The following is a 26,975-nucleotide window of genomic DNA, read 5'->3' on the forward strand; positions in this document are numbered from 1 at the left end:
CACACACACACACACACACACACACACACACACACACACACACACACAGAAACATGCATGCGCACAGCCATTTCTAATTTAAACTTAATTTCCCCCCAAGTCTTTGTTAAGTCCCCTGCTTTTGGCTTTTCATATTGGAAACAGGAATTCTGGGAGATGGAGTACAACACTGCATGGGTGTCATGGTGTATGAAGGGTGACCTGTGATATGATGTTGGGCATGTTTATGTCACAGTTTCGTCTTTGGTTGTGTACCTGAGTTACAAAAGTATTTCTCTGGTATTTTCTTTTTCAAAGTTTGACCGATTTAAAAAAAAAAAAAAAAAAAAAAATCTTTCCGGTTATACATCTAAGGTCACGCTGGCGAAAAATTTAAAAAAAAGACTTGACCCCAAATAGTATATCCAAAGTTGACAGCTCCTTTGTACAGTCAACCAAAAATGCAAATCAGTTTCTATTAGAAGCCGTTTTTCCATTAAGTTGCTTTAATGACGTGTCATTTTTCCTTTCTCTTTCTCTTTCTTTTCAAGATCTCCTTTGACTTGGCTGAGTACACAGCTAATGTGGACGGTGTAGGCACGCTGCGCCTCCTGGATGCCATAAAGACATGTGGTCTCACCAACAGTGTCAAGTTCTACCAGGCATCCACCAGTGAGCTGTATGGCAAAGTCCAGGAGATCCCTCAGAAGGAGACCACTCCCTTTTACCCCCGCTCACCTTACGGTAAGACTCATGTGCAGATGGACATCCACATTAACACACACAAGGATTTCCTTACTTTCTCTACCTCTCACCATTTGTCAGACACTTGTACTTGGCCTTGTAAGGGCATACAAACAGAGATTACTTGATGCCTCTTCTCCACTTTTTCTTGAACTCTCTCTCTCTCTCTTTCTCTAGGAGTGCGTGTATGTGTGTGCATGTGTGTGAGTGAATGAATAGAGGGGGGCTTCAGTTCTTAGACTGCGTTTGAGCTCTACACACACCCCGAGGCCAGCCGTCTGACTTGGAGTAGCTCTCGTTTTAACAAAGACACCTTTATATCCACAGCACTCAACACTGACTTTCAATGCATGCAACGTACGGACACACACACACACACACACACACACACACGCCGTACGTGTGTCTTTCATATTCTATGTTGTCTAAATGGTCTCTTCACTGACACTTTCCGCATCTGTCAGCACTCAGTCTGAAGCTGCATGGGAGGTGCATACCATCTCAAGAAGGGCTGCACCTTTATTAATTAGACTCAAGGAAGGGGAGGCGGTGGTCACCATGGTGACCTCCCTTCACCTCCAGTTGTACATCCTGACCTATGGCTTAATCAACAGGCTCCTCCCTTCATTTGCTTTGTTTTTTCTCCTCGTCGTAGGAGAAGGGAGGAGGAAAATGGGGAGAACTTTCTGTACAAGCCTGCTTTTACTCAATCAGCAGGAATCTGCACTTCAAGCTCTTGATTTCAAAATATGATCCATGCGTGTTGTATTCCATGAAATGTAGCTTGTCTTTTAGAGGAGATCAGGTCTCTGTTTATAAGATTCACTCTATATATCTTTTTATTCTGACTTGTTATGCAAATAAAGTGTAGAAAAGTATCCAAAGAATAAAAATGGCTTTATGTTTTCCTGAAGTGATATTTCCTTCCATAAATTTAATTTAAATTGATATAAAATTTATAGTGATTATTTTTCCCTCTGCCCTCAGGAGCTGCTAAACTCTATGCCTACTGGATTGTGGTGAACTTCCGAGAAGCCTACAACATGTTTGCTGTCAACGGGATCCTCTTTAACCATGAAAGTCCGCGGAGAGGTAAGTGACAAGCACCACAATCCACCACTACAGTGCAAAAGTTTTGAGCTTTCTTTGTATTTTTTCTCAAAAAGTGGGAAATGGGTCCAGCGTTTTATTAAAATGTGCAGAAATGTACATGGAATGCAATGAATAAGGTAAAAACAGTTTGTAGTCTTTTGTTCTGTTCTTGCTATAAATATATATATTAGATATTAGATTTTGACAAATTCCCCAACACCAGTTGGTGAAAAATGCAGCTCCAGACTATTACAAAGCCTCCGCCGTGTTTTACAGATGGCTCTAGGCACACACTGTTGGACGTCTCTTGACTTCCTGCTTTAGATTTCATCAGAGATTTCACATTTACCTTCTTTATATTGAAAGAGTCATCTTGAGTTTATATAGAACAGTATTGTAGTAAATGGCTGATTGATTAACAGCAATTGTCACATCAAAAACACGACGTCACTCCTCTTACCTAAGTAAGATGTTGGGCCAACAAAAAGGCAGCAGAACCGATGGTGAGCCATTGTTGGATTGTGTAAAAAGCTTGAATTACATGCTCTATATAAAGCCATATTCATTCACCGTGCAGCCAGGTTTCCTAACCACCTGACACACACTGTTGCACACATTCTGACACATAGTGAGTGGGTTGTAGTTGCATTTTTAATATGTGCTCTGAGCCCTGAGGGTCGCAGGCACTGGTTTAACGCGATTTACACGCCACTGCGACTCCAAATGAATACCACATGACTGCAGCCCCAGCACCATGCCCAGGTCAGCTGCTCAGGTGTTTATGATTTATTCCCTAATGAAGGCCCTGGCCACGACCTCAACCGAGGTCAGGGGTCATCCAGTAAACCCTAATGGGTTACCGCAGATAGATAGGTGTGGGAACTGGTGTAGGTTACAGCCAGTTCAGCAATGATGGCGTGCTCACCACTGGGGTCTTGTAATGGGGAATTAGTTGATATTGTTGAAACTGAAACGGTGTGTTGTGTGAGTAGAAGGAATTGGCTGAATGAGAGCAAGACGGATGGATAAATAGTGCTGAAGAAAAATTTTACTAATGAAGCAAAAAACAAAAAAAATTGCCTCTGGCTCAGACCTCTAAAGATAGTTATTCCATGGACATCATTTTAAAATACACTTCCGGGTGACAAACATAACCATCTGTTAAAGCCTAAAATATGGAGACTTTTGAATTGTGAATTAAAGACATTTATGTGAACATCCTGTGCCGCGTCCTTTCTTACACACATGCATAATAACCTTATAAGGACAAAACTCGGTGCTCTCCTTGTGAACACACTGTGAGCCTTTTTGTTCATGGTCAGCTTTCTCGCCTGCTTCGCTCATTCTGCCTCTATCTTCCCATTCTTTCCACACACACTCCTTTCCCCTGTCCTTCTCCGTCTTGCTTTATCCCATGCCGTTCGCCTCCCTTCCCCACAGTCAGCATTTTCTGCAGCGGGCCACTGGGTTTACTTCTGCCACTTCTATTCTAGTCAAACTTATGGCTGTTGTTGCTCATAAAGCAGGAACGCAGTGCTGTGATGTGGCCAGATGTCCCACGGCTGCCTTGCACAACCCAGTGTGGAGCATGTGTTGGCTGGATCGGCCAGTGTTTACCCAGGCCCCCGGGGCCCGCCGTGACCCCGCCGCTGCCACATCGAGGGGGCGTTTGGCTGTGCACTGTGTCACTCACAGGAGGGCTGCTGTTTGGGGGAAACTGGTGCTTTGAGCTGCAAAACACCCCCCCCGGCATATTTTATCACTGTCCAAGGGTAAGGCTGTACTGTCAGTCACTGGTGTGAAATACCTAACTGCTAAACTGATTAAATGGGAACTGAGAAAGTAAATGTGGCCAGAATGTAGGGTTCAGGGAATTAACCATAGTGCAAAAGTAACTAGTTCCATTACAGTGTTACCTTTTTGAAGTCAGCTTATCCTGAAGTTGTGCAGCCCACTATATTATTGCATTGCGAGTTCATATTGGTGGCATTCCCTCCACGACATGAGCAATAGGTTTTATGATTTACCTTCAAGCAACAGCTTTACCAAAAGAAGCCAGGCCATTAGTATCACTCCAGAAAAAATAATGCAAATATTTCTACAATCTAATAGCCGTCTTTTCTCTCATCACACTAGGTGACCTTAACATGCTCACTTAAAGTTATACTTTCCGCTGTGAAACTGGGCCAAAGAGTCAGAGGGAGACGGCAATGATGCAGATGTGGCAGGAAATTCTTTTTTCCTTTTACCACAACAAAAGGAACAGCAGAATGTGCTGACCTGTTTAACATTAATGGACTGGTTGTTTAAAAAAGTATCTAAGTACCTGATGACTTTGTTGCAGAATATCATATTACTCATCACAGAAACAATAATCTGAGCATTGTAAGGCACCGCTTTGTGTCACGCTACAGCTAACACTGCAGTGTGAGGCATTATATAGATGTTTTTACTGTATTATAGTTTCTGGATAAATATAGAAATGACCATCCAGAGAAAGATATAAGAGAAAACTTCTTGACAGTTAGGCTGACAATTAAAACATAAAACCAGCAGATGTTTCAGCTGTCAGGTCCCCCTCCTGTGAAACCAGCTCCAAGTTGAGATTTGAGAAACAGACATTCTCACTGTTTTTAAGATTAGGCTTAAAACTTTTTTGATAAAGCATATAATTTCTTGTGTTTATACTCCACTCTGCACGTAAATCATTGTTATTGTTAATCTCTCTTCCACAGTGTGTCTTTTATTCTGTCTCCTCTCCCAGAGCCTGTTTCTGCTGGAGCTTTCTTCCTGTTAAAAGGGAGTTTTTCCTTCCCGCTGTTGCCAAGTGCTTGTTCATAGGGGGCCGTGTGATTGTTTGGGCTGTCTCTGTATTATTGCAGGGTCTTTACCTTACAATGTGAAATACCTTGACACCACTGCTGTTGTGACTTGCACTATATAAATAAAATGGAACTGAATAAAATCCACTGAAATCAGTGCAGGTCAATTAGATTTCCCAGTGATTTTAAAAATTGCACCACAGATCACCAGAGGAATTTTGCATTACTCTCTTGCTTGCAGGCACACCCTTCTGAAAACGTCTGTAGAATTTTATAGAACTGTCTTAACTTGTTAATTCACTCATGGGAGAAAGGGGGAAAAAAGATTGCTCATTATTTGCATGTAGCTCCTCCTGTTCTTTACAAACATCGTGCATGTCTGAATAAATTTCTCTCTAATGAGGTCAAGGATGTCAATTTCACTGGCTCTGACATCACCACTACCCCACCTCGCCTCCCACGCACAGGAAACACGGTGAGGTCATTGTCCCGGATTACTATTGCATCTGTGTGCATTTGTGTTTGAGAAACAAATAGACGTTTGCTTTGATGAGGATTTTTTTCCTTTTAACAACCTTTACCGAGTCTCCCTTTAACTGCGTCTGACCGAACAGTGTCCTGTCTTGTTCACTAGACAGTGTGCCGCGATGTGTCACACAGGACAACGAATGCTGGGAGTGGCTGGAGAGTTTTGATCAGATGCCCTGCCTCTCTGGAGCACTCTGCAAAGGAGTTCTGTGTCTTATGACGCTCAGAATGATTTAATCCCTGCAGGAATGCATTTCTGGTTTCTCTTACCATTTCTGTAAACACCAAACTGTTCTGCCAACAAACAGACGCTTACCATTGTCCTGCAGCAAAAGGCTGGAATCGAACAGTCGGGGAAGAAAAAATAACCTGATGGAAATCCAGCGTGAAACAAAGCAAACAGAGGTCTGCATCTGCCAGGTGGTTCTCACCGCAGCTTGCCCCTTTCTGGTTATCCTAGTTATTAGCCATAACAAACAATCAGCATACTGCCTCTGAAGAGAGGGAATTAACACTCACAGGGATGCTAAATGGATTCCATAGATAGTTTGACATGTGAGACTGTGAAGTACTTCAATCTCTTGAACAGCACGATCAGCAGTGAAACCTGTGCAAACAGCCAGTCGCATGCTTATTTGTTCAGCGTATTCAACAAACACTGAATCCCTCAGAATCCAGTTTTGACAGCAGCAGGCGAAACCTTTGTTTGGTTTTTAGTTATTAATAGTGTGTTGGTGTAAGGCTGTGCAGTAAATCACTATAGTAATATTGCTTCGTGTGTGTATGTACACAGTTCATACTACTAGCCAACAACAGTTGGAGGCTGATCCTTTGGTTTATTTGGGGAAGTCCCATCCATCTCTCCTCCCTCAGTGCTCTGTGGTTCATGCTTGGCAGTATAGAATAATATACTGTTATGTTAGGCGAGAACAGCAGTTAGCATTTGGGAAGTTGAAATGGTACTGCCAAAATCAATGCTACCCCTTAAAAACATACATATACAACGGCTCAGCCCCTACATGCCTTGGATTCATCTTTCCCCCTTTCGTTGAGATTGAGCTCAAAAGGTCAGATCGCATAATAGGTTTGTAAGACGATATGTTTTCCGTTTATTGGAAAGGTTGTTTTCAAAGAAAATCTTAAGATGGGAACGACTGGGTCAGTGGACATCAAGGGGATTAGGCAGTATCTTTTGAGCCGGAGCAGCCACTTTTCAGTTTAGGGTCTTTGATTTCATTGGTAGTGTTGAGAGTGGGCTGAATGAAAGCAGCCTAAACATCAGCTGAACTATGGCCAGGTGAGGATCAGTGTTTAAATCTTCGAAGCAAAACTGATGACAGACTCGTCTCTAGCCTTCACACCTCCTACAGGCCTGTGCTATTTAGCCACAAAGGTGCTTCCCCTATTGCCTCAGTTGGTTTCAGATGTGTCACGTGGTCATGGAGGTTTCTACCTTCACTCATCCCCATCGCCGCCCTCAAATTGCTATTTGTTATCCCAGATCACCATGGTAGCCAAGAATCTTGTTGACTGAGGTGGTTGCTTTGAGTGGCATAATTGCACCACAAGTCGAGGGCACCGCCACTTCTTTCCCAACCTTTGCCAAGGCCCATCAAGGCCCTGCAGCAGGACGAGCAAACCTCAAGATGTCAGTCTGCACTATTTTAATTTAGTCAAACTACTGGATGCCGCCATCTTTATTTTAGACCCTGGGTTCAACAGTGTGGAGGCGGTGCTCTTAGTGTTAAAACTCAAGGACAACATGTATCATAAACTCCTCTCTCACTTTCTCCTTTTCTTTCTCCACACGATTTTTCACACTCCATTCATTTAGTTGCATTACACCCAGTTTTAAAAAGAAATTGTGCCTTTTTTTGCTCGTTGTCTTTGACTTCTCAATCCTCCAGCTCCATTCCTAAATCTTCTTGCACCACATTTCTTTCTCTCTGCACCCTCCCTGTCAGTTGAGTCAGCCCAGAACGAGGGCAGCAGTCTGTCAGGTGTGAATAGACGCTATGTTGGCGGAGCTGAGCTCATGACCTGTCTTGGATGTAATGCAAATATTCTCCCTCGGCTGAGGCTCCAGAGATCAGTCAGAATGTGAATTGTGCAATAACAGTGATGGCAGACACTGACAGGTCTTTGGTCTGGGTGGAATTTGGCCAACCCCCCCGACCCAGGGAAGATTCCTCCTGCGAAATCACTCAGTGCTCGTGCAAGTCAGGTATTTTGTTCATAACTCAGCAGAGATAAAGAAGATGGGTATGGAATGAGTAGGCATTCGTTTTGAAGTAAATACGGCTAGTGAGTTGATCTAAATCCGAAAATGTCTGGGAGTGGAGATAGATATTAAGGGTTACATTTTTCACTTGAAATCTACCAGAAATCCTTTGACTCCCCAAGGCCATTTCTCAAAGACGGAGTGGGATTATGGGATTTGCAGTTCTGGTTGAATTCCAAAACAGGTGTGTAAACCCTGTGTTGAGGTAACTGAAGAGTTTCTATGACAACGCTGCGGCAATCCGAATTAGGTTTCGGCTATTTTTTCTTTTTCCACCTCCGAAACGTGGCCAGTTCAGACAGGCTCATGACAGAAATGACTCACCTGTCAAACACCTAGGAAAAAGCTGGAATGAGTTTGTGCTTTAACTTTTTGAGGGGGAAATAGTATTTATTTTATTTTTTTAATCATCTCTGTCTTTTATACACTGTTACTGTGGTGGATACTCTCATTAAACATGACAAAAGTGAGTTCAGCATGTGTACTAATTACTCTGAGCCAAGCGTGCAGGCTCCAGACTACGTTTCAGACCGTTTTTCTTCCAACAATCAGATCACTTCCTATGAACAAGCACTTGGCGACAGTGAGAAGGAAAAACTCCCTTTTGACAGGAAGAAACCTCCAGCAGAACCAGACTCATGGAGGTCTGGCCATCTGCCACAACCCGTTGTGGGTGAGGGGAGGAGACAGGACAAAAGACACATTGTAGAAGAGAGCCAGAGATTAATAATAACCATTTAATAAATGCAGAGTGGATTATAAACACAGAGCGTGAAAAGAGGTGGCTGCAGAAAAAACTCTCAGTGCATCATGGGAAGCCACCAGCAAGCCTAGGCCTATTAGAATGTAACTAATAGCTCTTTTTCACTAGTCCCTGCTCTTGTCGGCTCAGCTCGACTTGACTTGGTTTTTATGGCTTTCCATTAGGTGAAAGTACCTGGTTTAAGGCATATTTAAGCACCTACTTGGCTGGAGTTCCAAGCAATGTGGCATCAACTGATGAGTCATGAGAGCATCTCCCTTACGAAAAATCAAAACCGCAATTGTTGAAACCTGGCAATAAGGGAACTGACTAACAATGGAGTCTGACAAAAAGCCATTCACTGAGCATCTGTTATACCAACTGCTAGGCGTCCTCCATTATCCACATATTTTGTGTGCGACTTTGGCCCATGTTGATATAATGAACCCACACACATTAGGGTGATTGTAATTGAAAACATCCAAAACAGAGTTCAGTGGAGCTGCATTAAGTCGAGCCTAGTAGGTACTAGTGGAAAAGTGCTATTAGAGAGGGTTCGGGGTCACAAGATCCAGCCCTAACTATACGCTTTATCAAAAAGGAAAGGTTTTTAACCTTAATCTTAAAGGGAGGGGAAGGGAGCTAAAACTGTATCTTTCAGACTAGAATAAACCCGAAAGCTGAACTAAGATCCAGTGAATCCAGTGAGGTGAATAAGGATTATTTTGGACAGTGACTCATGCAGAGCTACTCTAGTAGAGTCAAAAATTACAAATGCAGAACTGGAAATGATCATTATAGGTCACCTTTAGAGAAATATGACCTATAAACAGTACTTCTTTTGCAATGTGGTTCATTAAGAGTCTGGGTACCAAGCCATTCCACAGTTTTCATTAAGAAAATAGAGAACCCGATAACATCCTGTGAGTAATCTTGGAATATACTTAGAAGGTGATGAAAACATACACCAGGTCTGAAGGTGGAAGAGGAAACTTGGAATGAAGGAAGGAAGTAGGTGTTTTTTACCTGTGCAAATATCATCTTGATAAATGTTTGGCCTAATTCAGGACTTGAGTTTACTCAGCTTTTCAGTTTTTCCAGAGCTAATGTACCATTTTTTGCCTTCCCACAACCACACAATGTGTCTTCAGAATAAATGTTACAGAGGAGAGATTTGAATAAATTACACTGTGGTTGATTTCCGAACAGTAAATGCACATAAATACGCTCTCAGACAGTAATATAAATGAGTGTGACTCAGACATTTTGAGGTCTGGGTGTGTAAGGTCTGGACCGTCACACACTGTGAGACTTCACAATTCACCTTTCTTTAGCAGCACAATTCTAGCGACAGAATCCGTTGAGTAACCTAGGTCGAGCTAAAATTTCCTCAAACCCGCAGTCCACTCCCCGAGTTCCCCAGAACCAAGCCCCCAGCTGACAGCTCCTGCCCTATCCTGTCTGGGCCCACGTGGCCTGGCTCTGCATTGGAGACATCTCCATACATTTCTCCTCAGCCTCCTCCTCCTTTTCCTCCCCGTACTTGGTCCCAGCTGTGCCAGCGAAGCCTGTGTGTTACGTTTTTCCTGTTGCTTCTCTGGCCAAAAAATGAAAAAGAATAGTGGAAAAAAAGAAAAGCGCTTAAGTAAGACTGAGGCTGAGAGAGAGCGCGAGTGTCAGTTTCTGGCTCGGGTTTTGCTGTCTGCTCAGTTTTCACGGCCCGTGGTTTTATTAGACTTTCCGCCGGTCTAAGGTTAAACGGCCACCACTGCCCCCTTTGGGCTCAGAGCCTCCTGTTAGCCCCCCCAGTTCCCCCCTTGCTTGCCTCTACCCCTCCTCCTGGCTGCCCTGCAGTGCTGCTGCCAGTAAAGGAAACACATTAACACCCGGGCCAGTAACAGAGCAGGCTTTGTCCATGGCCAGGCAGGCCGGTCCATTAGGTCCATGCTCTGCTCCACACTGGACCAATTAGAGAAGGCAGGGAGCAGAGCCACTCCAAACAGAGGTGTGAGCTTTACAAGGAGACTACAGGTGTGCTCAGGGGGAAATAATAGACTTTATTACTGATTGGGGTACTGTGCTATACTGTATATCTCTGCCACCTTTTTAAGAGCCAGCTTGGCTCTGCAGAGTTTTGACAACCTGTGTTTAACCTGCAAACTTGAGTTTCCCTTGGATGTTGGATCAAATCAACCCCCTGCCTTCCAGTTTACTGCAGTTACCAGTCTGGGCTCTTGTTACAGTACATTCCCTTGCACATTGCCAGGTCCTAACATACACTATATACAGGGCTTCAGCTAATGAAAATTCTTGATGTAAAAAAATATCTTGCAATCTTTTGAAAGCTGTGTCCTGTCCATATCTGTGAAAATCTATCATATCATCTTTCAGCACCTTGACCAACCATGATACCTGCATTGTTATTTATTTATTTTTGTTTTTGTTTTTGCAGGCGTGTTGCCACTCTTTACATACCCGTGTCTTCATCGCCTTATTAGATAGTTTCCTTTAATCCAACAGTCTTGTTGCCTCTAGTTCAGATCCAGAGCTCGTTTGAAGAAGGCAAAGTTTCTCTTAGAAGCGATGTTTGGTTTTGAAGGGCCCCGTTTAGCTTGTGGCACCATGTTAGCATTAGCAGCTTCTGACAGATGACTGGAGCTAAAGGCTGATGACATGTCTAGTCCAGCTGAAAGCAAAAGCTGAACCAGTGTTTTTTTTTTATATGGTGGACTTCACTTGTCCAACATATATACTTGTTGTTCTTTGTAGTTTTATCGATAGCTTGTGATCAGTTGTCCTCTGTACTAACCTTCTTGTCTTTAATCAAGGCATTTGATCTGTTAGTTGCCATGAAGGAATAAGTGAACGTGGAGGCAAAAGGGGTGAGCATAAGGATTAGAGTGAGTTTTACAAGGGCCAAATCGTGATGGCTTAACGACAGGTCAAAGCCCTGTTGCTTTATCATTGAGTAAAGCTAAAATAGGACAAAAATTAAACAGTTTTCCAAAGCATTTTTTTACATAAGGGGAGAGAAACTGTTCCAAATCAAAGCAGCAGCACCTGTTTCTACAATCGAACTAAGCCCACGAGTATGGGTTGTGTAAAACATACAGTGCAACTCATACAGCAACATTGTGTATAGGCTTTGTGGTTAATACATCCACGTGGCAGTGATGGGATAAAAACCTGTCTGGCTAATACAGATGAGAGCAAAGCTGACAATCATGAATATGTCAGTGGTAGATGAATAATTGTTGGTTAATATGATTACAGAGTTGGCGGGAGCGGCGGTATCTGCCAGAACAGATGACCTGCCAGCTTTGAGAATAGCCCCTGAGGCCAGGAGAGATGATCATGCAAAGACGGGACAGGCCTGACATCGAAGGGGGTTTCCACTGACAGTTTATGCATGCTCTGTGGACACGTGCTATTTCAAAATCTGTGTGTCAATAATTTTGATTCATAGACTTGAGAACAATAGGTGGCTTTTAGCGTTGATCTCCGTTTTGTAGTGTGATCCAGAGGAAGCAGAGTGAATGTACAAATCCTCATTTGCACTTTATTAAACTCCAGCTCAACATGGCGGCTAAGCAGCACTGACACAGGGGGCCATGTGACCTGCTACCAGCACACAAGTATGCTGTATTTTCTTAAATAAGCGTGTCTAACCTTCCCTGGTCTGTTTCTGCTCAGGCCGCCCAGGGCTGTCGCTTTCCTATGAAATAATTACTACAAATTTTGTGCGTTCGCATGATTGGGTTCATGGGATTTTCCTGCGTCTAAATGGAGGCTCTGCTCCATGTCAGGGGAACAGTGATACAGTGTCGAGACAGAGCTGTGCTATTACAGCCAGGGACGGGCGCTGACCTAAAAGGCAACATTCATCTTAAGCATGATGAGTTCAAAAACAGCATGGAGGGGCTTTTAAGAGGGCTCCGAGGGGTCCACCAGGGTTGTGGGAGATTTATGTACAGCAGAAATGTTGAATGAGCTAAAAATAACCAACACTTTGATGCAAGTTTGAAGCTTTTCTTTGAAATTGTTTTCACAGATTCTACATGTCTTCCATTTTAAACATTAGATAGGAAAGACTAGCCAGAGTGAAACTCCTTAAGGGCTAATGTGCTGCTTCAACAAAGATGGTGGTATTATTAGACATGACACCCTAATATTTAGTGTTGATTTCTATTGATATAATACTGTATTTGGGTTGGAGGGCTGGCTCCCTGCAGCATCTTTTTCCCCACAGCGTGAGCAGAGAACATGACACCGGCCCACGGTGTGCCGCCAGAACACCCAAAAGTGCTTCTAACCATTCGAGCCGCACAGAAACAGTCATTAGAAGCTCATTTGTTTTGCCACAGATCATATCGCCATGTGTGTCAGCTCAGATGAGGAGCATCGCCAGGTGATCTGGCATATGAATCAGCTGCCAGTGTGGTGTTCCTTTACTGGACACTGCAACCAGCAGAGCCAGGGTGGTCCTGTTTGGTTGTCAATTTCTCTGGAACTTCCCTGTTGTGTGTGCGTGTGTGCGATTTGTCTTGGATTTCAGCCCAGATTTGTCACCAAAAGTGAATTCGCGAGAAAAATCAATGGAGGCTCTAATGGCTGTCATGTGAGTTGGTAAAGACCTGATTTGACTCTGGGTTACTTTTTAACTTTCTCTTTTTTTTCTTGTTTTGGCTATAAGGGGTTTGGAAGAAAAGCGGAGGTTTGGAAGGCTGTTGCCGCGTGTGCTTTTCTGTGTGTGGGGTCGACTGTTTTGAAGAAGTTTGTCTAGGATCTCTAAATTCTATTTTCATTTAGGAGGCCCTGACTTCACTTATCTGCTCCATATTTTTTCTATTTGTATTTCTTTCTTTTCTATTTGTATTTTGTGTGCACTGGGCCAAACTGAACCTCTCTTACATTTATATCCTTCGCGGAGCATAATTGAATTCAAAAGATGCTAACAAAGCATTATTAACGTGTGTGTTTTAGGTGCAAACTTTGTGACGCGTAAGATCAGCCGTTCTGTGGCAAAGATTCACCTTGGCCAACTGGAATTCTTCAGCCTGGGCAACCTGGACTCCAAGAGGGACTGGGGCCATGCCAACGACTACGTGGAGGTAAAACAAACACCGCCATTACCACACACAAGCTTAGAGGAATATATACACACACACACACAAACATACACGCACCATCACACGCATACGATCTCTGCCTCGGAGTTGAACCGGGTTCAGATGTGCACATAGTATTAACGGAGCATGTTTTCCCAGCTCATTCGAGGCCCCAATATGCGATCTGCATGAAGCCTCCTGTGATTGTCTGCCAAAAGAGAAACAGAGATAGAGAAAGAGAAGGGCAGCGGGAGGAGAGGGAGAGTGCCGCATGCTGTGAGGCCACAGAATGCACTCTGGTTTCCCACAACTCACCCATGTCCCAGATCCCTTCAGGCCCTCGTTTGCCATTCCCTGAACGCCTGCAAAAGAAAGAGAGATATTAAGGGAACGCTGCGTCCTGGGGACGATGACAGAAATACTGTGTTTGTGTTAATGTAACGGTGCCAGCAGCAAGCAGAGAAGGAGGGGTGGGGAGGTGAAACGAACAGTGGGGTCGCCACGTTGAGAAGGAGACGGAGCTGAAATTGTGTGTATGTGGGGTTTTTTTTGTTTCTCTCCAGTACGTACGTGTGTGTGTGTGTGTGTGTGTGTGTGTGTGTGTGTGTGTGTGTGTGTGTGTGTGAGGAAGCACACATTCCTGCGTGTGTGAAAGTGTGTGATAGGTTAAGGTTGAAGAACGTGTGTGTGTATGTTCAGATGAAAGACTCGACGGGTTGCCATGTCTGACAGCAGACCTCTTGCAGCAGGCTGTGTTATTATTAAGAGGTGATGGTGGTGGTGGTGGTGGGGGGTGCTCTTTGAGATGGGTGTGGAGGTGAGGAGGTTACAGCGGGGAACCTCAGTTTAACAGGAGAGCGCAGTGAGGGGGTCAAGGCATCAGAGCAGAGTGTTGCGGCTGTGGTTCGTGCTGTTAAGGCGGGGCAGGGAGCCCTCGGTGGCGTCAGCGAAGCATCAGTCACTGCGTGGTTACGGGAAGACTGCTCATCAGTCATGTCCAACGTAAGCACATTGTCATTTTTGGCTCCTGTCACAGGAAGTCTGACTTGGTTTGCGAATGATAAAATGAAAGCATATCTTGTTAGCTTTTCAAAAAGAAACTGTGATTGTATTCTGATGTCATGCACATGGTTCACAGTGGATGAAATAAAGGATGGTGCACCCAACTATTCAACGACCCCTTTGAGTGAGCACTTGGAGACAGTGGGAAGGAAAAACTCCCTTTTAACAAGAAGAACCAGACTGGAGGAGGGGCAGCTCCGTCACAGATTAATAATAACTCATTTTTTAATTAAAAGTGGTGTATAAAAAAACAAACAAGAGGTGCCTGAAGAAGAAACACTCAGTGCATCATGGGAAGTCCCCAGCAAGCCTCGGACCATTGTAGCATTACTAAGAGAGGGTTCAGTGTCACCTGATCCAGCATGCGTGTTCCAGCTCTCATGTGAGAAAACAGTATCTGTGACTGACTGGCTTGAGACTTTTGATGAATTAGCAGTGTTAGCTATTGGAGTTTGAAGATCCTAGACATTAAAATTAGTCTGTTTTCCACTCTGTGGCAATTTAGAGTGGATTTCGAGAGTGCAGTGCAGGTTTTTTATTCCTTGATTGCGGCTGACATGTAAAGTTTTCACGTATGACTGATCCCATTAATACTCTGATTTGTACAGTACCAGATAATAATACTATATTAGTACATGATCTCAGTTAATAAATATATAATATAATATAATGTAATATAATATATGAAACAAGGCTAACTTTTATTCTTGCGCTAGAAAAATGCTGGTTGTTGGTCTCACTGAGCGCATTTCTTGATCTTGTTATGTTAGTCTGACTGACCATTTCTGTGCTTAATGCCAATACGTGCAGCCGTGTTTATGTGTGCGTGCGCTTGCCTGTCCAGGGCACCCTGGCATGAGACGCTCCAGGTTTCCTGTGGGAACTGTCGACATTCCAGCTCTGGTGAATCAGGCACCTCCTCGCTCTGCTTCTCCTGTTTCGGAAAGGCGGATTTCGGGAAGCCAAACAGAAGCTGGAGGTGCTGAGGGGAACTGAGGTGGAGGCGAAGAAGGGAAAGGGTGAGGGGGATGAGATTTGAAAGAAGAGGTGAAACAGACGCGTGTTTGTGGGACGTTTGTGCATTAAGCGAACCATCCCTTCTGCTGAAAGTTCACCCCACCCAGAAGACCATCAAACGCTGCGACTGTCACCACACCGCCTCCCCCTCCGTCTGCCTCCCTCGATTTTACTTTGAAATATCCATCCAGTCAGCATCAGCACTATGTTACCATGGCAAAGCCAAACAACTGGCAACCTGTAAACAGAACCATGTGTGTCTGCTTTAGGCTGACAACTGCTTTTCCTCCTGGACTCTCTTTCCCTCTCTTCACCCCACCCAGGACAGGGAAATTGCTTGTAATTGGCTGTGGATGGATTGCGGGTGGCAGGAGGGGTGTGCTGTGTGTCTGCTCTAACGACGTCTGAAGGCGTGCAGCTGGCTGGGCATCGTCTCAGCCTGGTATCGGGTGTCCATCCCAGGCAGGCAGACAGACAGGCCTAGAGCTTCCCAGCTACCCTCACTGGAGGCCTTTATTATCATTAAAGTATTAAGAAGCTTCAGCATAAAATCGACAGATAAAATAATTTAAATCCTCTTGATCTCATTTTCATGAAAGAGGTTAAGCTTTGGACTTTTTCACTTTTGTGACTGTGTTTGAAACATTTGGCTGGCCTTTTTTTTTCTCTTTTTCTTTCTCTCTCTTTTTTTTTTTGATTGCGGTTCTCTGCGATTTGGCGATGCAGAACAAATTTCTGACTCTGAGCCTGCCCGAGTGAAAAGCAAACCCACAGCAATCAGTCACTGCGCTATCTGAGAAGATAAAGATGTAATAGTCAGCCACCTTTCGCCAGGACTGCCCTCCTCCCTACTCTCCCCCTCTCCTCTCACCCTATGCCGACATCCTGAGTAGGCTCATGGTGGGTACAGCTGTTTGGAGCCCCTACCACCTCCTCACCCCCTCTGTCACCCTCCCCTTCTGGCTGCAGAGAGCCATTTCCTGTGTGGAGAAGCAGGCTGATGGGGAGGGAGTGGGAGCAGGAGTCAGCCTAGTGGTTTTGGCCTTTTCTCCCCCTCGGGCTCCATCCTGCTTTAGTTTCTCGCTGTCTTTTTGTCCGTTTCCTCTCCCTCTTGTGTTTTATTCTTTATGTCCTTCCTACCTCTTAACCTTTTATTATTTCATCTTTGTACTGTCACAACTCCACCAAACTCTTGCTCCCTCTTGGTGAGCAGCTACCACCCAGTTACTAGATATTTCCCTCTGACATCTAATAAGCAGCTCCTATTTTTCTCCTGCCTTGAGCTGGCTTTCCTCTTCTCCCTGCTGTATGTCTCGGCCTACAAACTGTTGCCAGATGAGATGTGGTTGACCCGATGGCACACCCCGCTTTCCCGCTCTTGTCTTCTTTGAGTATTTATTTTCAAAATATAATTACTTGTGAAACTCCCGTCGTTGGAAGGCATTTCATTGCTGTCCTAAATGTGTGTGGTTGCACCTGTATGGCAGTAGCTCTCTGATTCCTGGCATTGTGTGAAGGCAGCAGGGTGGCAGGACAGCCTCGAGGGTGTCATTTTTCACCTCGTTTATTTTTCTTATCCGTTTTTTTTCTGCTGCAGCTGCCTCTCTGTGCAATAATGGTTACAGATGAGGCTAATTAACCAATCACAAAGCAGATCAGGGCCAATCAAAGATGATTGATGAGAGCAGCAGGCCATCCATCACATGTTTTTGGCCTGGAAGGTGACAGTGAGGGCAGGCTAGGAGTGTTCGTACAGTAAGACAGACATTTACATCAACATTTTGAACTTTTAGTTATCCGGAGTGACTCAGTACCTCGTCATCATCTGTTTTGTCAAGACCGTAGGCTTGATGTAAACGTGGATGTCTGGCTCTGAGCATGGAAGAAAGTCGGGAAAAAACCAACTTTGCATTTAAATGCATGGGTGCTGGATAAAGAAACAGCAGATATAACAGTGACATATTCAGCAGCCACTCTTCTTCAAACTTCTGACTAATACAGCATAACCATGAGAAATGATTCAATTCAATTTAATTTAAATAGCACCAAATCACATAAAACCGTCACCTTAAGGCACTTTATACTGACTGAAAGACCCTACAACAATGCAGAAAAAACAAAGAACACCCCAACATACAGATGACCCCCTATGAGCAAGCACTTGGCAACAGTGGGAAGGAAAAACTCTCTTTTAAGAGGAAGAAACCTCCAACAGAATCAGGCTCACGGAGGGGCGGCCATCTACTGCAACTTGTTGGAGGTGAAGGGAGGAAGATGGAAGAAAGACATTTTGTGGAAGAGACCCAGAGATGATAACTAATGATTAAACACAAAGTGAAGAGTGAAGAAACACTCATCAAAGCCCACGGCAGCCTAGGCCTATTAGGGAAACCTGACCTTAAGCTTTATCAAAAAGGAAAGATTTAGGTCTAATCTTAATGTAGAGACATTGTTCAGTGGAAGAGGGGCCCAAAGGCTCTGTCTCCCATTCTAATTTTAAATATCCTAAGAACCACAAGTAGCCCAGCAGTCTGCGAGTGAAGTCTCTCAGCTGTGATTTGCCATCAATCATGTGGAAATATGAAACGGTGCACACGGCATTTTTCTGTATCCACAACACTTCACTTTTTAAGAGCATAAAGAATTGATGTTTAAGTACATGTAGGATTCAGTAATTCATTTCAGCACACATACCCAAAAGTCTAAATGTTATCTTATGCATCAGAACGGCACACAGTGACAGGACAAGAGGTTTATTTCTGGTGGTGTTGACCTATGATGATTTGGCAAAGAATGTTTTCACATGTCTACATGCAGTCCCGTGAAAGTACCAAGTACTCCTTTACTATTTCCACAGGAATTAAGAGGATAAGCAGCAATCGCATGCTTCTAATCAAATGAACTTAAATAACTGATGATCAGCAAGTTCGAACACTTCTGTAGAAGCAGATGTTTTGACGGTTTGCTGGTTTGGAGCATTCCTGCGAGCGGATGTGCCAGCAAATTCAACCCAACGTCAGACTGCGCAATGTTCAGTGAAACTTTAAAAACCCAGAGAGCCGTGCATAAATGAACACCCGCAGAGCACAGCGGTTATTCAGAGAGCTGATAAATGTCTTTGCCTGCTCAAAACACACACAACATAGCTAGAGTAATAAAGACCCACAATGGGAGCTAATAAGGGAGAGGAGAAGGAGCATTTGATTTCACCACCAAGACCTTCTGACTACAACAGCAGCTTCCTGAAACCTCTACGCCTACTTGTTGAAAACACCCACCTACTCATGCCTAAGTGCAGAGCAATACAGTGAGAAAGGGACTTTGACTGAAGCTACTGTCCCACACAGCGGCTGTGCACACACTGATGTACATGTGATTGCGTATGTGCACGCTCTCTTGTGTTCATTGCAGGTGAAATGTGAACCGCAGCTTTAGTAGTAGCTCAGTAAACAGGAGTTTGCCCCCCTCTGGGGAAAAGCAGTGAAACCTCACCAATCCTCCAGCCACCTCTCCATGCATGAATGCATACATACACACTAACCCATGGGGCTTATTTCACCTACAAGTACATTCACACAGCATGATGACTGAAACAAATACAGCTCTTTATCCCTTATAAAGGACTGGTAAGGATATGTGAGCCCCAGGTTGCCCCCAAAGAGCCTTTAAAATCTTTTTTTTTTTTGGGGGGGGGGGATAATGGGCCTAACTCCAGACTTTCTATCTAGAGAGGCTCTTGAGGGTGTTTTTATTTCATTGCAGTTTAAATACTCATCTTGTCGGAGTTGTAGTTTTATATATGCACCCTAAAGTTACCTGAAATAACACCAACCTTTCTAGTTCAGTTCGCCTAAAAGAAATCCTCTAGCAACAGGTCTAGCAATTTGTATAAAAAGAAAGAACAACAGCGCGTGCACGCACTTGCTCCTGTGCTGTTGCTGAACCATGCTGCACAAAGAAGTTACTTATCACTTGCTCTGCCTACTATGAGGCATGAGAGAACATCCAGTAAACAGCGATGTTCATCTTTCTGTTCATCTTGCTTAAACTGTGCATTTCAGATTATTTTGATCGCAAACAAAATACTCCCCGTGCTGTTTACCAGTTTATGTTATTATGACTGTTGATGAGTTTTGACAAATGTGGCCATGTGAAAAAGAAAGTTTCCACAGGACTGTAGTATATGCAGGCCTGTAAAACACCCTTACTGCCTCCACAGGAATTAAGAGGTCTCAGCAAATTCATCCCAAGATCAGATGTTGCAGTGCTTAGAGAAACTGCAAAAACCCAAGAGCCACATGTCTCACACTACAGACTTCATTTAACACGTTCAATGTTAAAGTTCTTGACAGAAAAATTGGAAAAAGACTGAACCTATATGGCATGTTTGGAAAAGTCGCCAGGAGAAAGCTTCTTCTCCTTAAAAGAACATAACCACATGGTTTAGGTTTTCAAAGATGCGTCTGAACAAACCACAAGACTTTTGAAACAATGTTAGACAAGATCAAAACGGAGACGTTTGGTCGTGATACATGCTGCCATGTTTGGTGAAAACCAACACAGCATACCAGCACGGTGGTAGAAGGCTTGTGATTTTGGTTTGTTTTGCTCGTGTGTATCCCACAGTATGCTAGTCAAACGTGAGTTCATTAGTCCAATAGCTAAAGCTAGGTCAAAATTAGGTTATTTAACAGGACAATGATCCTAAGCATAATAAGAACCACGAATGGTTGAAAAAGGATCAAAGAGTTGCAAAAAAATCTAGAAGTCTAGACCTCAGTCTTTGAACACTAATCGACCTTTAACAGGCATTTGCTCATGCAACCTCAATGAAGTTGTAAAGAAGAGTGGAGGCAAAAGTCTTCTACAAGACTGAGCCACTGATAAAGTCATAGAGAAAACAATTACTTCAGGTTTTTGGTGCATAAAGTGGTTCTACAAACCACTGGATCTCGCGGTGTACATAGTTCTTTAGAGGATTGAGTCCTTTAAAAATGTAGAAGAAGCCAAAATGACATCAAAAATTCAAAATGCTGAAATTCCTCTTAGACTGAGAGAAACTTGGAGTTCCAAGGAGATTTTTGTGTGTACCAGATATCATACATGTATGATATGTCTAGGGGTCCACTTCCACTATCCGTGTGGAAAACAGCTTTTGACGTGTTCATTTTAAGCTGGTTTAAAGCCCCAAAAGCAGTTTATTTGTGTGAACAACAAGAGAAAGAGCAGTTTCATAGCACGTTCACACCTTTCAGTGCTTGCACCCTAATCTGAGAAAAAGAAAGCTGCAAAAAAAAGCAGTTCAGAATAAAAACTATTGGGTGATAATATCTTTGTTTTCTTACTGATGACGTGCTGTTTTAACATGTATGTTTTGAAATTTTACTGCGACACAAATTTCACGTTTGCCAATATAATTACCATAAGTTGCAAATATTTTTTTCTATTGTTTCTTTTGACCATCATACCTAAACTTACTTGGCCATACTCAGGTAGGAAGACGAGAGCTGGCTCTGCATAATCACCGAGTGAAACGGTGTAGGAGTTGAGCTTTGATAGAAATAATGAATTGGGTGAGATTCTTGAGACAGATGTCCAGGGAGGCACTCTTGCCCCATCTGTCCAGATCCTAAATCACTGAACATGTTTACTGTGGCATTGCACCAGAGGGACAGAGAGAGCGAGGGGCAGTGGGAGTCTTAGAAAGGCGAAATGTTGAATATGTTCACAGCATAGATAATTCAGCGGGATGATTCATTGAGGAACGATTGGGTAAAATCTACTCCCCCTGATGCTCTAACAATAGAAGAACAGATAACAGATCCATGATAGAAGTGAGGAGACCTTGTTAGGGTCGCTTTCAGTGCGTGAAGGTTGTATGTGTTTCTACATGTGATATGTATTTCAGCTGGGAACACTGCCACGAAACCCCAGTAAGGGGTTTAGGGAGATTTTTGGGGTTTTCAGAGAATTACTTCCTTTTCTTGCCCGTTCTCCTGTAGTGTTCACTTCTTTTTGACCTGTTCTGCTCGTTGTAAAAAAGTCAGACCTTGGAAGTGAATATAAAGCAGGTAATCAGTTTGACTGTTAGATTTATGCAGGTAAAGAGTAATAAATAATGACTGCACTTTTAGAAGTTATATTACATGTACCTGGAAGTAAAGTGCTTTGTGTCATTAAAATAAAAAGAAACAAAGCTATGAAAATGTTAGGTAAATGAGGCCAAACCTGAAAATCACGTTTTATACATAAAGAAAACGTACCAGCCTTTTTAACTTCAAAAGGCAAACCTGCTGCCTTCCATGTTTAACAGCTAAAGAGGCCATACTCTGTGTTCAGACAGTAAGGAGAGGGTGATGGGATGATATCATTTTTCCTCAATGAACCATAGAATAGAAAAATTTACTCTAATCAACTCAAATGTTGTTAAAGTGAGTAGTTTTGCAAAGTTTTGTTGTGCCGTTTTCATCAAAACCCACAAACTCCATCTTCTGACATGCAGAAACAAGATGAACCGTCTGACTGATTTGCTGAAAAGGAAATGTATGTGGAAAATAAAGCAGCACATAGACTTGCATAGTGAAATCTCTTCAGTCACATCAGTTTTAACTGTAACTTTTGGACCAACATAGATTGGAAACACTTGAGCTGGAAAAGTAAATGGAAATATGAACAATTACAAGACGGTGCAAACTTGATCTAGTAAAGACTGATAGGATGAAAAGCTCCAGGACAGCTGCTGCAGTGTGTGGTTAGATGTGCTATGTTTTTTGATGTGCAGTTGCTCTGTGTTTGGGTCCTTAAATATCGTTAAACTCCTCAGATCTTGTGTCTCGAACTAAATTAGCTTTGTTTTTCTTGCTTATTAGTCAGCGTTTCTGATCTTTTTGGGCTTACCATCTCTTAAAAATAAGGCGAAAAGCACTCATTATCCCCTGCTGTGGGAGTAGGCAATGAAAATAATTAACTCTGACACAAGTAACGACTTTATTTTCCTGTTTCAAGGCCGTTTCACTCAATAAAAGTCGGGAAATGTAGAGTCTACAGGAATACAGTACCAAAACCATCTACCATCACCATCTTTGTAAGAACAGCTTTTGGAAGTTGTAATGTTAGATTTACTGAGGGGTTTTTTGCAGTATTGATTGTTAGAGCAAATCACTTTTACATCAAAGGTAAATGATACATTTACAGTAGGACTGCCAACACTTTTTTTCCCTGACTGGAGGATTCAAAAACAGCCAGTTGTTGTTGAGTTTGCCTTTTTAGAAGAAACCACTGCCTGTCCAGCTGGATGGCGGGAAGACTCTGGTATGAAGACTGTCTTGCTGTAGGTCATTTTTAAAATAGAGAAGAAATGTTTCAGGAAACGAATCTTTGCTTACCAGCATGGAACATGCACTTGTGTTTTTGTAGCCTGGACCTTAGGAATAAGTCTTTGTAATAAGAAGAAAAGAGAAATGGCTGTACTGTTACTGCTGAGCTCCAGCGGTACTTCAGAAAAGTCTCATGTCTGTGTGCGCAGGCCGCAGCAGCTGGCCATCTCTCTCAGACTGACAGGCCTAAGCTCACCCCTGCTGGGCTGAGGATGAAAGCAGATGCTCTCCTCCTTCCTTTCCCGCTCTGTTTTTCTCTCCTTTCTCTTTGCGGCCTTGTGTAACCAGAATCCTCAGCTTTCATATGGAGCCTGCAGGATAGTTTGCACCCTGGAGTCCTGCAGAAAGCAGAGACACACAATACACCAAGTGACTGACATATTTGATGCTTTACTTTGAAAAATCTAAGCAGATTTTTTCTGCAATTGCAAAGTAAGCCAAACTGCTGATATGGATCAGTGTTTATTGCTGTCTTAACACAACGCCATTGTGTGAGAACCCAAGTGCATACCAGTAGAAATGAGCACAAATTATCATGTGAAGAAAGAAAAGAAGCGATAAACGGCATAGTTTGCCTAAACATTCAACGACAGTGTTCAGTATTTATGTTTTCCATAGTCTGCACTTAAAAATTGCTACACAACTTAATATACCAAGAAATTAAAGTAGATCAGCACTTCTCTTAATTAAAAATGGAAAACAAAGGCCACAGAGTGTGCTTCTTTCAGTGTGTCCTCACCTGTTTGTTCTTGGGGTCAGTGCAAGATTTCAGCAGGTTTGGTTGAAGACAAATTTGTGGGTGAGGTGGCACCTAAACACATGCAAAAGAGAAATATACCTCCCACCTTGAAAGCAGGGAGCAGGACAGGAAATAACGGATGGACTGACGTCTCTAGAGGGGGGTTGCCGGTGGTCATGCAGGGCACCCCGCTGGGGATTTAACAGATCAGCACAGGAGGGAGGGAGTCAGCTGGTGATGACGAGAAAGAGTGTGTGAGAGAAGGCTGAAGCCTAATGACTCTTTTCTACTAGCAGCTACTCAGCTTGGCTGACTCTGCTCAAATTTGGTGGTTTCCCATTACAACTAACTACGAGCTCAGTGTGGGTGGAGTCATTATGTTCCATGACGTCGTTTGTATGTGACACAAACAAAACAATGGAGGATGTCTGCACCTCGTCGGTGGACCATGGTGTTGGTTTGTGTGTAACTATTTCCCTTGTTGCCGTGTTTTAAAAAATGGAGGGTTTGTTTTAAGTGTAGGCATTGTGCTCGTGTCTATTCCAGTGACATCACTCCCTGGCCAATCAGAGGCATGCAGTCTGTTGAGGTCACATTTCTGGGGTCAAGTTAGCATTTGCATGCTTCCTGTGTGTGAGTATACGATGATTGTCGGTGAGAAATGTGCAGAATTTGCAAATCTATTGCCAGCTTAATACACAGATACTCAGATCAAACAGAAAGTCATATGAACTACTAGATTCGGTCTTGCCAGAATCTCATTTTGAAACAAAAAATTCAGAAATTACTCCACAAATAGTAACGTAGTCGCTGCAGAACGGCAACTGCTAAGCGGCATAAGGGCTCAATATGCTTTTTTTAGAGGAATATACCAAAATGCAAGCAGTTGGCAACCGTTTTGTTGAGTCCCTGATTGCAAAGAGACCCGTTGCAGGCAAGTTGCACTCCGTGGTGCAGACTGGCTTACACTGAGTGAAAGTTATTTGCAAACGTTCACCAATCTGTCTGAGAACGATGGCAGTCAGTCCGAGTCAGACAATGATTGTCTGGAGACGAGTTGCTTCACACCAGGTGACCTGTGCAGGTGGCTCGCAGTCAGAAATGGTCCCTCGGAGGTTGACGGGTGTTTGCACGTTCAGCTGCGTCGACTTCCAGTAAGTCACCAAATGCAACCAATGACTCTTCCTAGTCGCAAGGGAGTTACTATCCTATTTTTGTTGTGTGTGTGTCTGTGTTTAATTTCACTGTATGTGACTGTAGTGTGACGCTCTTTAACACCGTCATCAGAATCAGTCGCATGCAGTCTGTTGATGTCCCAGCTGAGGGTAATGTCTTATGGAAAAATTATGTCTTTAATAGAAAACATAATATCTGTCACATATTTTCCACAAGAAAGATTAAATATTTAGCAATTTTTCATTTAAAGGAGCTGTTCACGAAGCAGAAAAAAAGTACTTGTTTAAACAAGGAATCATGTTTCAGGACTGTTTTTATTTACTTATTACTTTGAACTGACTTTTTTCTTGTTTACTAATCAGTAAACTTTGGTTAGATTCACTTTAAACCCTTTTTGAAATCCACTTCACAGAGAGGGAGAGAGAGAGAAGCAGTAGTTAGGGAGTCCACAGCTGGCCTGTGAAACTGAGACACTCCCTGATTGGGACGGACAAGTGTGAGAGGCACTTTAATGCAATAATCCCTCCCAGGCCTGTGTGTGTCTGTGTGCGTTTAAATGTTGTCATACAGAAAAGACCAAGTCTCTGTAGTGACATTTTAGGGAGTATCAGTGTAGCGTGGGGAGTGAATTGAAGCTGTCACTCGTCCAGCAGACAGGCCTGATGGAGTAGAGGGATGTTTAGAGGGCTGGGAGTGGGGGTGGGAGGGTCATCTTGTTTTAATTGTCTGAGGAGTCTGGCCAACTCTTTGGGGCTGGAATGTGTGTGACCTCTTCTCTCTCTCCTTCACACTCCCGCGCTCGCGCTCTGTGCGCGTCGCCCTCAGTCGAGCAGCTCGTGGGAAGATTCTCGCTCCGGATTTTTCGAAACCGGGCCAAATATTGCGAGAGCTCGGTCACAGTCTCGGCGCTTCTCTTTATCTCACAGCTCTCCCACTCTGTGTCCCACTCTTTCCGTGGTGTTTTTTTGTGACTGACTGACCCCTTTGATTCTCAGCTTTCTGTGTGATGACGTGTTTCTTTGCGCATGGATTTAAAAGAGTGTAAACTGTCAAAGTTCAACAGTTTGTATGTACTCTGTGTTAAATTTCAGTTTAATATTCTTATGTTTTTTTCCAGGATATCAGTACATATTAATTTAGATATTAAAGCCAATGCTGGGAGACCATTAGCTCAAATTCTCCAGTGTTACAAAATGCTCTTCAGTTGCCACGTTACACCTACCCATGAAAGCTAAAGCTTTTCCCTTTTTTGGGTGGTTTAAACAAAAGTGCTAAGAGTGGAGCTCCAGAGTTTTGTATGTGGAACTTTATATCTGGCAAGGCTGATTTTTTTCTGATTCCTCTCTTCGAACGCCGAATAGTAACAGCCTGAAATGACCGTATTAGGGATATCCCCACTCATCAATGGCACACAGAGCCAAGAATAGAAGAAACTCTGTGAAACACAGTGTCTAAAGCCTGAGTTTTGCATCACAGCGCTCATATCCGGTATAACAGTATACATGTGTGTATATATGTATGAAGGAAAATAAATTAACCAAACTTTTACTGTGGGTGTGTATGTCTGTCTGAGCTTTCAACACAGGTACTGAAGCTGGAGGGGAATTTAGATGCAAGCCCGCTGAGAGTTGGCTGTAGTGTATCGAGCGTGGCAGAGACAGCATCCCAGTCATTCCACTTCAAACGGGCCTGGTGGCTGGAATGAAATGGAAACATTTGTTGGGTCACAGCACTGAAAGCTTGTCTTCCCTCCTCACACAATGCCAGATGGCCTCCCGATGTTGTCTGTTTTTTATTAGACCTAAAGTAGATCAGCGTTCACACGAGCCTATGATATTAAACCAGTGTACGTCCCCGTACGCCACGCAGACCCACACACAGATATTTTACACTTAAAATCATGCAGGAATGCGCAAGCATGTATATAAAATGTTCCATGGTGGGAATTTGACTACCAGGGCCGTGCCACTAAAAAATATACTGTAATTATGTTAATATTGCACTACACATATGCAAACACATGCATGCTATGTGTAAATGACCACATACGTTGTATAAAGAAACGTGTGTCCGAGTACAACAGGTTTCCAGACCAGCACATAATTGGTGAAGAAATGCTGTGCAGAGGTGTTGGTCTGATGGATGAGGAGAGAACTGACATGGCATTCAGAGCCTCTCTCTGTGTACCACAATGAGGCTTTCACTCGACGCTGCTCATATTGAACTTTATCCTTATTAAAACAGCCACGATGGAGAGCTGTGTATTTGCTTTTAGAAGGTGGGACTTTCTAAGGGGGTGCCAACGATCT

At 43.4% G+C, this 26,975-nt stretch overlaps 1 protein-coding gene across 1 annotated transcript in view; it reads left to right on the plus strand.

Annotated features, from left to right (window-relative positions):
* gmds (GDP-mannose 4,6-dehydratase) overlaps positions 1-26,975 on the plus strand; it is a 192,887-nt gene that overhangs the window by 74,393 nt on the left and 91,519 nt on the right. The window contains exons 5-7 of the mRNA XM_042223022.1: positions 531-723; positions 1,711-1,815; positions 13,172-13,299. Coding sequence (XP_042078956.1) covers positions 531-723; positions 1,711-1,815; positions 13,172-13,299 — 426 coding nt within the window. The remainder of the gene's footprint in view (positions 1-530; positions 724-1,710; positions 1,816-13,171; positions 13,300-26,975) is intronic.

This window comes from Haplochromis burtoni, unplaced genomic scaffold, assembly GCF_018398535.1.
Source record: "Haplochromis burtoni strain Fernald_Lab_line unplaced genomic scaffold, NCSU_Asbu1 Contig_99, whole genome shotgun sequence".
NCBI classification, from domain to species: Eukaryota; Metazoa; Chordata; class Actinopteri; order Cichliformes; family Cichlidae; genus Haplochromis; species Haplochromis burtoni.